General features: G+C 38.4%; 1 protein-coding gene across 1 annotated transcript in view; it reads left to right on the top strand.

Moving 5' to 3' along the window:
- PDE3A (phosphodiesterase 3A) overlaps positions 1-12,521 on the top strand; it is a gene marked incomplete at its 5' end in the record, with an annotated part of 372,180 nt that overhangs the window by 241,162 nt on the left and 118,497 nt on the right. The window contains one exon of the mRNA XM_019543875.1: positions 1,851-1,901. Coding sequence (XP_019399420.1) covers positions 1,851-1,901 — 51 coding nt within the window. The remainder of the gene's footprint in view (positions 1-1,850; positions 1,902-12,521) is intronic.

The raw sequence follows: 12,521 nt of genomic DNA, 5'->3' as shown, positions 1-12,521 counted from the left end.
GGAGGCCATCTCTTCCCAGCAGCTCGCTGCCTCTGTCTCCAAAGAGCGGGCTGTGGTCATGGAAGCCAAAGCCTTCCCGATAACACCAGCGTGTTATCTTTGGTTCACCGCGTGGATCCTCCTCTCCCTCCAGATAGGGTTTATGGGACACCCTATCTGCCCCACCATCGCAGCATTCACAAGCCATACCTGGTACCTTGAGGTATATAGAAAAAAACATTTAAAGCTGTGTCTATGGCTGAATCGCTGATTCTCCAAATCAGGATCAAATCTTTGGATTCAGCCAAATCAAATCGGGACAGTGATCTGAATAAACTAATCAAATCACTGTCTCTGATTCAGGCCAAATCCAAATTGAATATGGACTGTTTCACACACCCCTATTGTTTATAGATTGAAGCATAAATATGAAGGTTCCCCTTGAAGAAAAGGAGTAGGAATAGCTGATGAAGTGTGTAAGAATTTCTGTGCATGCCTCCTTATGCTTCCTAAAAAAAAATGAGTTACGGCATTTTGTCCTGTGGTTGTAGTATCCAGTGTGCACAAAGGAATAAGAGGGTAAAACCGTGCTTAGCTACTACTGGATTAGGTATAGGAATTCTGGTTGTGGCACTGTGTTTTGGGGAGGGACTTGGAAAAAGGGAAAAACTGTGAGAACTGAAGACTAAATGAAAGGATTTGGGATTGTTGCAATTAACTAAAGTGTTCACTCTATATTTATCCTGCTCTATTTCACATGCATATTCATATATTTGAATGCATTTATGCTGGTATGAGTAACAGACAATTGCTCTTGTTTTCTTGATTTTTGGAGTACACAAGGTTAGCTTGGACATGAAACATGCCTTTATTCTTCCTATTGTTAAATTAACAATTTACAGGTCAATTACCATATTCATAATTGGTCCAAAATAGTAATGAATTCCCAAGACATCCTGAATTTTATAATTCTATAATCTATAAAGTAACCCTACAAATGTGGGTTCCATGTGTTTTTAGTGTGTTCATATGTAAGTATAATTTTTAAGGTAAAACAGAGAAAATGCAGGAAGCTTAATTCTACTGAGGCTGCATGGACAGATGGCAAAGTCTGTTCAATCCTCCATCTGGTGATTGTACCCACGATAATGTGACACTTACTTGACATACGTCATACAAGTTGCATTTGGACCACAGAAAATAAATGGAGCTTTAACTCTGTTACATAAACAGTTGTACAGCATCACAAATCTTAATTTCAGTTAGAAATTTAAATCAGAAATAGTGGGCTTCACTGAACTCACCTCATCTAATTCACAAATACTTTTCCTCTAAAATAGTGGAGTGACCTAAACCCATTCTCTCCCAGGGAGGATACTTCTGCTTTTGTATTATAGTGTATTTTAGTATTGTAAATCCAAATACTTTATTAGTTGTCAGAGACTTGCCGGAGTTGCTAGTTTCTCTGATGTGTATAAAATCTGCATTGGCATTTTGCCAAAACTTGGCTCTTGATAATCTGGTTATTTATTGATTTATCAGCATGTTTCTTGCCAGTTCTTTTTTGAACATCTGGCCAAATCTTAATTTATGTCAATGGGAATTTTACCTGCATCAGCACAATCTGTTTTGCCTGTGTGGGGGTAGGTGTGATATAGTCCTAACGATTGTTGAAATGTGGAATTCAAGTAAGTAAATTGAAAGTTGTGTTTTTTAAAAAGTAATAGCTAGAAAGTGTATTCACTAAATAGGAAAATAATAAACTTATGTAATTTAAAAGAAAAACTGTAAATTACCACAAAAATGCAACTCCCTTGTAGCAAATCAGCATAAGGCATCATTTGCTCTAACCTATGCTTTCTTTTTTTTAGCTCATGGGACATTCAGAATGGGATCATAAACGAGGACCCAGAGGATCACAGGTTGGTTACTGCTGACATTTTCCCTTTTTGCTCTTGTGTAAGCTTAGTGCGGGTGCTGATTTTCACAGCATATGTTACAGCCTTTTCTTTTTATCTTGTCCTGGGAATGGCAGAATTTAAGAAAACTAGAAACATTAAATTTAATAAGTTTAGGGAAAACTAGTGAATTGATTCTGTAAACATGCATGTGAGTAACTTTATTCAAGTAATTCATCCTGTGGATGCCCAGGAGACTTTACTTGAATAAATTCAGTCACATGCATGTTTTCAGGATGGGGCAAAGAGTAAAGGACAGTGACAACTTTTGATTAATATCATTCTTGTTCAAACACAATCTGAATAGATCTAGAAAAGGCCACTGCCTCTGTCAGCAGCATTCAGTGATTGTTTTTAATGTATGTCTGTGGGTTGGGTGCAAATTAAATTCTACTGCTGGCATTACATCAGAAACTAAACAGATTTCAAGTAAAAAGGTGTGACAGAGGACAGATGTCTTTCTGGAGAAAATAGGTGGTGATTCTATCTTATCTGTCCTATGGGAGTCTTATTTTAAAAAGTGCTCCTACAGTATAGAGAAAGGGTGAAATACTTCTTGCAGAAGTAGATGCAAGTGTTGCTGTTCCTTTCAGTACAGCCATGATTTTTCTCAAGGGGATGAGGGAGTTGGGAGGGCATTTACTATGTCAGCCAACTATGCTGTGTTGCTTCCTCCTGAGGAGGAGGTTGACATGTCCTGGCTTATTACTAAATGGAGAGGTCACCTGGACATTAAGTCAGTATCTACAAATATGTATGTTTGTGGAAATAGGGTGGAAAAGTTTATATTATGTACTCTGAGTGAATGGTCTGTGTGTGTGGTGGGAGGGTGGGGAGAAGGTAAATTATTGGTAAGCATTTTTGGTCAAGGTGTTCAGACTGCATATGGAATGAAGTAACAAGATATTTATGAACAAGAAGCCCTGAGAAGTTAAAAGTTTCTGCCACTCTGTTGTATTTAAATATTTTTTTCTTCCTCACATTAAAATGTGTTTGATAGGCTTCTATTAAAAAAAGGAAAGATAAGTTCTGTGGTGTTTCAAAGCTTAAATTGATGATGGAGTGATTGTATCTGTTGGTGCAGAATACCATAGCATTTTGAAATAGATTATGTATTTAATTCTGTTTTGGCTTCTCACAATGGCTTAATAAAAGGAAACATGTCCATTACTGATTTTCTAAGATAGAGGAATCTCTTTGTAATGATTAATGTAATTGGAATGACTGGACCCCTAACTGGACACCATATACCATTTTTACTCGAATGCAACACAAAGGATTGGATTCACAGCGAGAAAAAGCTCCTTCTCTTGAATTCATGTACAAGGCAGGGGGGCAGGCAGCTGCTGTGGATCCAGCCCTAGCCACAGCCCCGATCTAGGGTTGGAGTCTGTCACAGCTGCTGCTCCCCTCATCCACCTTCCTCTGACCTCCCCTCCTCCCCCCACTGTTTAGCCTCAGTTGTGGCTGGGGCCACCATGTACTCCATGTCCTAAGCAGGGGAGGGGAGAAGGGCAAAGAGGGGAGCAAGTGTCACCAGGGTGCAGGCACTGTTGGGGAGTGCAGGTGGCAGGGGGATGCAAGTGGTGGGGGTGGGACAAAGGGAAGGGATGGGGTTCAGATCCCTAGCCTGTCCCATGACTTGCCCCCTCCGCCTTTGCTTTCCCTACTGCAGTGGTGGGTGGAAGAAGTTAAGATGACCCTTCTATACATTTATAGAATTATATACATTTATAAATTTTCCATGTATAAAATCTGATTATTGGGGGTGAATCTTAAAATGCAAATCATCACATTCAGGTATATATGGTAGTTCAGTGTAGTGGAGAGGTTCCTTCAAAAAAGAGCAGTCATAAAACAGGTGCAATTAAAAGGTCTCCAAAAGACTATTAATTCTCTGGGATTAAAAAAAGAAAAATCACTGCACTGGATTTCAGATTTGCCTTTTTTTAGGGAACATTATCCAGGTGCCTTAATGGAGAAAGAATTGGAAAAACCTGCTTGCTTTAAAATAAAACCACAAGCTCTCTTACTCTACTAGAATCTATTCTTTTTCAAGTACTGGACATGTTTCCCCTGATTTGTGTTTGATATGGGGCATAAGCCATACTGGTTTGTACTTTGCAATGACTTGCTTGTAAAATATGTTCTTTTTCTGCTTTACATTATGGGAATGAAGCAAAGGGTAAGGCCTAGCTAGCCAGAGCTGGATGCTCATAAAATACGTTTACACTTGTGGGGATTCCTGATTGTGAATGAAGTTAATTTCCTTGTGTGCCACCATAGTCGAATGGAAAGTAAACATGCCAAGTAAAAGACATAAGATTTTAGATTACTAAACCTGCTACTGTACTTCTTGCCAATGTCATGTTGCTTTCTACCTTTTAAAAAAAATATTTATTCATTAATTTGTAAGGCTTACCCCTCTTTGAATTAGACTAGGCAGGCCCTAGTCTTTCCCAGCCTTCATTAGTGATATTGGAACTTCTGTCACTAGAGCAGTGGTCTCCAAAGTGGGATGTGCGCAAGACGATCCATTGGGATGTGGGAAGAAAATATTAGAACTTCTATTTAGATGTATATTTATATAAATATACATATATTTAGGGTGCGTGCTCAAAAATTTTTTACTGATAGGGATGCGCAATCAAAAAGTTTGGATACCACTGCACTAGAGCATATGAAGCTTGTCTAGTTAGAAGGAATTTTAGGTTGCCTTATGAAAAACAGATGAATGGTCAATTTCAGGTATCAAGGGAACACCTAAAGTTAAAAACCCGTATAAGAAATGCGTTATTAAATCTGATCAGAATCAGATAGTGTTTAATGTGAATGGGAAGGTTTTTTTCCGAATATTAAATACAAATACATTAATACAGAATTAGAGTTCTTATCCCAGTACAAAACTAAGAAATCCAAAATTATAATTCCAAGTTATACTTCCTATTTTTTCCTCCCACTGCAATCATGAAGATCACTGGTATATCTCTACCTGCGTATATTGAGATAGATGCCCATTAAACCATACTGTCTCATTCATATATATAATACGAATGAAGCACAACAAGACTGTGTGTGTGTGTGTATTGTCTCATATTATATATAAAATATGGGAAACTGTGACCTAATGGAATTCATTTTATCATTATCTCCCTTTGCATTCCAAGTATGCAGATTATATTAATTATTACCTGCTGAGCAAATCTAACATACTATTTGGTACTTGTAAATTATTTTTCACTGGAGAATCACAGAACACTTTACATGCATCATTTATTTAAGGCATTGCATGGATGGGAATTACTTGTTAAAATAATTTTGATGCTGTCATTGAGCCATGTTTGGCTTGCTGAACACACAGGTGTAACCATAGGACTCTATGGTCCTTCCTTTATCATTATGAAATGATAACAGAGAGCAAAACACACAAGTCCAGTGATATTAATTCTCTTTAAATATAAAAGCTTTCAATTATATATAGCTGAGGTGCTGCGTTTTACCCTTCCAGTTCCTAAGCAACAGCTATTTTCAGATTGAGTGCGTCTGGTGTTGTCTACCTACTTCATGCTTCTGTGAGGTAATTTGTCAGTGAATGTTAGGCTTTCTTGATATCTCTCCCTATTCTGTTTGTCATGAAACTATAAGGAGACAAACGCTTAAAAAATGGAAAGGAGCATGGGCAAAACCAGTATCAACCTTACAGCTTGCAAAACTTCTGTGTCTCTGGGAGCTCTGCAGTTTACAGCAATGGAACAAAAAAATCAGAAATAAGATTTTTGCCATTGTTTTCACATTATTTAGAGGGAAAACCTCTAAAGCAAACTCAAAATCATGAGCCGGAAATCTTTGTACTTACTGAAGCGGAGATGGGAGTCCATTCCCGTTACTGATCAGGTACTGTGTTCTGGTGCATCTGTTGTGTATGTCCTATGGCAGTATCGCTGTTGATCTGTTAATCTTGTTGTAGCTGTATTGATATTTCATCCTAAATAGTTAATTTTAAGGTGTTTGTTGCCTGTAATTTCCATAGTTAGCATATCTAGCAAAAATTATATACAGAACTGATTTAACAGGAACTTATGCTTACAAATGTAGAGATAAATTACAGTCTGATTATAGTTAATGCACAGTGTAGGACCACTTTAAGACACCAGCAAAAACCAACTGCATAATAAAGATGAATCTTTTACTTAAGATCTAACAAAAAGGCATCTACTGGAAAGAGTGGAAGTATTATAAAGGGACCGATTCAGAAAGACAGTTGCAAGTGGGATGCTTAGTGCATGTTTTGTAACATATATCCTGTATGCAGGTAGTCAGTGATTGTAATTAGACTTAGCGCAATACCAAAAATGCAGCTTTGTTCAGTATCGTGTTTTTGGTACTTTATTTCAAGGATGTTTAAAGACAGTGCATGTGGCTTTTACTATGAAGACAATAATTTAATATAGAAAACCTGGGGTATATTCTTGAGCATATCCCCCACCTGAGATGGGACTGAATCTTGTGTGTCCTTACTTCCTGCTCCCCAAAACTTAATGATTTTGTAAGGTTCTGTGATGAAAAGATTTTAAACTAAATGTTTTTATAAATAATGTTGGAAGCAGGAAGAAATATACTTTCTCCAGGTGTCTGTACTGATTTGTGATTATTTTAATGCTGATTGGGGAATGTATCCAGGACATCCCTCGGAATGGGAAACTTGAGCTTTGGGAAAATGTTTTGGGAGCCCAACATGGAATATAACTAAGAGAACTTTATAATACTCACCAATATCTACATTTCCCTGGTTTGGGGGCATTCTGTAGCTATCTCTTCATTTGAGAACTTTTTTTTGTGAACAGCAATTTGCATGCCACATTCTAGAAACCGATCAATTTAAAGGTCGGTGATCATCTAGTGGCCTCCTGCATAACAAATTAGTTTTACCTAATGATTTTGTCAAGAAGTCCATCATTTTTTCTCTTGTTTAAATTGTTTTATAGTTAGACCAGAAATAAGGAATTACACTGAATTTATCTAACTTCAACTTCCAGCTATACCTTTTGAATGTTAGATGCATGAGCCTTCTATGAGAGAGATTTCCTCCCTTGGAAATAACTCCTGTTATACTTACCATTTGAGCTTCCTTATTAAGCTTGTTACTATTTGAATTGGCTCAAATATTAAGGCCTGAAGAAACATGGTTTCATGATGATGTAAAGTAATTGTGATTGTATTTGATTATTAATCCCTTTTCTTCTCCTTTATATTTTTCCATTGCTCACATTAATTAAACTTGACAATTACATTGCCTCATAATGTATCACAGTAGTAAGAGTCTAGAAAAAAGAGGAATTGTCATTTATACTTTTTTTTCCTCACTGCTGTATCCAGGTGCCTCTGAAAAGGTAAAAGGAAATTTAAAAAACACTCCTATATTTTACATAGACTAGTGATTCTTGACCAGAGTGCCTTGAGATCATTTCAGAGGTGTGGCAGATTGGCACGTAATGTTAGCACTGTGTTTTTCTGCCGTGATGATTCACAAAACAAACCCAGAGAGTTCAAATAGGAATTCATAGTGATAAAAACATTCTGACCTTTGTGTTCTTTCTGGGTTCTCGGCAACAGAAAAATTGCTTTATTATTCTTTCTTAGTCAAAAAATGAGGGAAAACTAAAGTAACATTTTCCAACAGGTGCCTTGCATCTAAAAAGGGGTACCTTGAGTCTAGAAAGATTGAGAACTACTGATATAGATGCACCTTTTTACCCTGTCCCTTAGCACAGGTAGGTTAACTTGATTAGTTAAAAGGGAAGGTTTAATTGGGCATGCTGTGTTTCTGTGAAGACTTTCTTGAGGGAAAGCTAATAGAAGGAGTATTGCAGACCAAGTGAAGTTTGTGGTCGTTCTGGGCTATGTGGTTTGCTTGAAGCTGCTGTGAACGTTCTCTCTCTCACATCCATGGACCTTCACCGTTTGTCAATAGTTTCTCATTCCACTGATACTTAATTGTTGTGCTGGGTTATGAACATAGAGGACAAGGCTATCTCTATAGTAGCTGACACCAGGTGCTAGTTAGTGTTATAATTAAAATTTAACAGTATTTCTGGCAAATGCATCTATGATGTTACCACACTGTGCTTGATGAGGTTATATCAGGGACACATTTGGCCTGTTATAGGCCACGACAGTATTATGAAATGAAGCTTTATGTCAGGAACTAAGTACTTACAGAGCCTTGTAGTTATTTCTGTACTATCAATAGCTTTGATCTCAATCAAGCAATTCAAAGAAAGTAACTTTATAAATTATATCACTAGACTAACAGCCTAATAAAAAGGCAAAATGGTGAAATATGAAACTATGAGGAAATGTGGTTTTGATTTGGTCCCACGTACGGTGGGAAAACGAATGCTAGGAAATGCAAAGCAATGTCTGACATTCAGTTTGTAACTTCCCCTGGATCTCTTAAAGTAGGGCTCTCCAACTTTGGCATGGCCACATGCTGCAAGGCAGTACACTCAGGATCCTCCATGGTCCCTAGTCTGCACCAGACTCCCAACTCTCCCTGGCTGCAATCATGGCACACTGCTCCTGGCTCTGTGCTTTGTAGATAGCACCAGCAGCAGCATGCCTCCCCTCTACAGGGCTTCCTCTGTCACATGGCCATGGGAGAGGCAACTGCAGGAGGCCACAGGCTGTATGTTGCACAGCCCTGTGTTTAAAGGATGTCCCTGAGCTAGCTGAGTCTCATCCCAGACTCCCTACATGAGCACATCTGCAATCCCTGCAGTCTGTGATTTTGAAAAAGGCATAAAAACATGATGAGCGGGCTAGGAAGGTGAGTGAAATGGAAAGCCAAGACTGGCTGCGACAAAGATGCCTTCTTTCTTCAAAGCACATACTTGACATTTTATTGCCAAGTTAATCTGTTAAGCCTTGTGGAGACTAGTGCCTACCATTCCAGAACTGAGGGTTAGTTTTGGTTTTCTTTTTCCTTTTTTCTGGATTAGAGCCTAGACTCAGATCATCACAGTTTCAGTTAATAAGCTTTCTACGTAATTACCCATTTTCAATGGGTGGGTGAATCTGATCATGCAGGTGTTTTGTATAAATTATTCTAAGTGAAGATGCTGCTGCTGATTTATCACATTTTATTCTCTATTCAAAAGTCTTGTGTTACATTCATAGCCCAAGCCTGCTTTCAAAGATATGTATACATTGATTTCAGTGGGAAGTACCTAAATATATCTGAGGATGGATTTCTGGTTCACTTCTTTTCTTGTCTCTCCAAAAGATAATATAGTCCATAGGTCACTTTATATTTGGCAGTAATTTTTAAAAGATGAGTTAACCTCTGAAATTAGTTGGGAAAACTTCTGAATGTTGATTTTATTTAGTGTGTGCATTGAAGAACCAAGCTCCAAACCACTCAGCTCAGTTTTATTCAGGAAACAAGTGGAGGGAACCCAGGGTTTTTCTGCAGGTTAGATGTCTCACTTTCTTCTGGAAATGTAATTTGTATTCCATTAAAACAGAATCAGTAACAAGGAAGATGGACTATCCTAAATTTTCAGATCCTAAAATCATGTCATTGAGTGGCTATATAGTTAAAGCAGCATGGTAACTCCTCTGAGCTAAAGCCTGTGAGATGCCAAGAGTTTTCTGTGGAAGTTGGAGTATTCTACCTTCCTGCTGATTTGTGATTTAAGGCCAGGCCCTAAATCAATGCCAGAACCTTCCATTTGCAATACCTAGTTTTAATATCATGCAGAATCTTCACACTAGTCCAGGATGTAAGTTTTTATGGTATTGTCTATCATTGCTGGTTATGAATTTAAAAGCAGGAACTCTGGTTTACATGATGTTGTCAAAGCCAAATAAGCTAATAATTGATACAGATGTTTATACAATTATAAACCATTCAAAGTGATGGACTGTCGGGGCAAGTAAAGTAATCAATAACATTGCTTTAGCTAGAAAGTACTGCCTCCTCTACTGTTAAATCTCCAGCTAATAGTTTGATGGGCTTATGTAAATCCAGCAAGTGGTGCTCCTCTCCTATAGCAGTGATTTACTGTGCTGCTATTGCAAAGGAGCTGTAAACATAAGGCTCAGTTCCCTGTCCCTTGCATCTGATCTAGCAGATAGAAGCAGTTCCCACAGTATGCACACCTATGCAATATATCAATGCTGAGCTTTAGGCAACAAATAAGTATTTTTAAGATTGCAACTGTATCCTCTTTAGGTGCATCTGAAGGGGGGGGATAAAGCATGTCATTCATTGGTAATTGGCTCCAAATGCAAACCAGGTGTTTAATGCACCGTTAGTTAGACAGTTTGTTTATTTAGAAAATACTGCCTTATAAATAAGAAGCTGGGAAGCTGTACTTGCCTTAAGATATTAACTTAAGGGAAGATAGATGAGCCAGTGTGTGCAGAAAGGGAGTGGGAGTCAAAACTACTGGCTTCTGTTTCTTTAATATAGGCTTGAGCTATAGCCTTAAGCAGTTTGCTTTGACCTCTCCCTTGCTCCATGCCTTTTTACTCTCTTCGTAAGATGAAGATACTCTTATTGTTAGACTGTATTAATGTTAGTAAGATGCAATTCTGAGATTCTTGTTTGATAGGTACTATGGTAATATAATGACCTAATTCAGACCAAACTTTGTTCATTAAATAACAATGATTTAAAATTGATTTAATAACGATTGTAAGGAAAGGCAAGAGTTTCCTCTGCTCTTCTTTTTTTTTTTACACACCTATTTTTAATGCTTGATAATCTTGCTGAAATCAGTAGAAAGATTATCATTGTTTTCCATATGATTTGGCTCAAATGATTATTGAATGCTTAGCATGGAACAGGAAAAGAGGGCAAACAGGTTGCAGAGTTTGCAGAGTATAGCTTTACAACATACACTTCTTTTTCTTGAGATAATGTTGACGCTGGTCCTGAAATAACATTATCTCATAGACAGAAAAATAAGCACAACAAAATTCTAAACAAATGAATATAAAGGCTAAATCACAATAGAGAAGGGATTATAATTTTCCAGTAAATTGCCTGTGTTACACTCATCCAATAACAGGCAGTTTTTAAATTGTTCTTTATTCTGGGTCTTCATCGGATATTTACACTTCCATGGGTGAAAAAATAATCTGTGAAGACCTGCCTCTCTGATAGTGGTAACGTGCATGGCGTGCAGTATGTAAAATGATCAGGACACCTATAATCACAATAAACAATGCCTGCGTATTTGAGTGTGTGTGTGGGGGGGGGGGGTTGTTGGTGGAAGGGGGGATTATATTATTCAAGCTCTGAACTCTCTGGTAGCTAAAATTGCTCAGTAGAGATGGATCATCTTGGTGCCATGCTAGTTTCTGTACTCCATAATTAACTAATAAACTGTTTTAGTAAAATATTTGATACACAGGCATTTGATATTCAGTAGCACATGGGAACTCTATATAATATTTCATCACTAAATATTTCATTTTAACCGCTTGATTTCATGTCTAACTGCATTGAGCATTTGTAAAAGCATGTTTCACTTCAGAGCACCCTAAAGATCTAATGGGTAGCTCCATTTCATGAGTGGAAGGTGACTGCTCAAAGTACAGACCCTAACACTGAGAGAGTGGTGTGTTTTGGCTGTTCAATGGTGGACAAAACAGTTCATTTTAATACGAAGATGTGACTGGTTTTTAAAGTTCACTGTAAAGACTAGTGCTTAGAGAATTAATGGGGGCATCCTATTTAAAGAGTATGGGCTCAGAATTTACTGATTATTACTTGAGCATCTGCATAAGTGACCTGACGTTCCAAAACTTGGGACACCCAGCAGCTGGTAAAACGGCCGTGTTTCACTGTATGCTGCAAGTCACAAAAATGTTGATTGCTGGTAGTGCTAGCTCAGAGTTTGAAGCAGTCATACTCTTAAATCTAGAAACCTTTTTTGACTATCCCCACCCGCACAGTGGTGACTTGCCACTGGAGGCCTGCCACACCTTAACAGAACAGGAATGGGGTAATGCAGATCAGAGATGATCCTGCCCTGGAATGGTATAACTGTGAGCCGCATAGGCTACCGACAGACATTAAAAAGCCTGAGCCTGGATTGATTCAATCTTTGCAGGTTAGTTTAATCTGGCTAGGCTGAACCAGTTTGCAACCATGCAGACATTCCTTCCATACTGAAGAAATGCAGGCACATGCCTGCAGTGGCTCAGGCTAGAAGCCGGTGGGTGCAAGAGCAGCCCTCCCTTTCTTTCCACAGTCCTGAGCTGAGAGGGGGTGTGGCCAGTCCCAGGCAAGTTGCTCTGATTAGGGAGGGGTTGCCCCCCTCTCCCCCCCCCATTCCTGACCAGCTCAGCAGGGAGTTGTTAACAGAGCATTTAGCGCCCCATCAAGAAAACAAAAGCCTCTCTCATTAGTTCAAGCTCTTCTTAAACAACTTTTTCCAAGGAAGGAACAGAGGGATGTTACCAGCTGACCTGTTGATTAGCTCCAAAAAGCCCTAAGCAGACACTGTCCTGTCTGCCTTACACAGATACCTCTCAGCTTTAGCTAGCATACCACATGCTGGCTACAGTTTGTGC

The sequence above is a fragment of the Crocodylus porosus genome, unplaced genomic scaffold (genome assembly GCF_001723895.1).
Source record: "Crocodylus porosus isolate Cpor-Errol unplaced genomic scaffold, CroPor_comp1, whole genome shotgun sequence".
Classification (NCBI taxonomy): domain Eukaryota; kingdom Metazoa; phylum Chordata; order Crocodylia; family Crocodylidae; genus Crocodylus; species Crocodylus porosus.
Note: the sequence above shows the minus strand (reverse complement) of the source record. Positions and strands in the feature narration are given on the sequence as shown.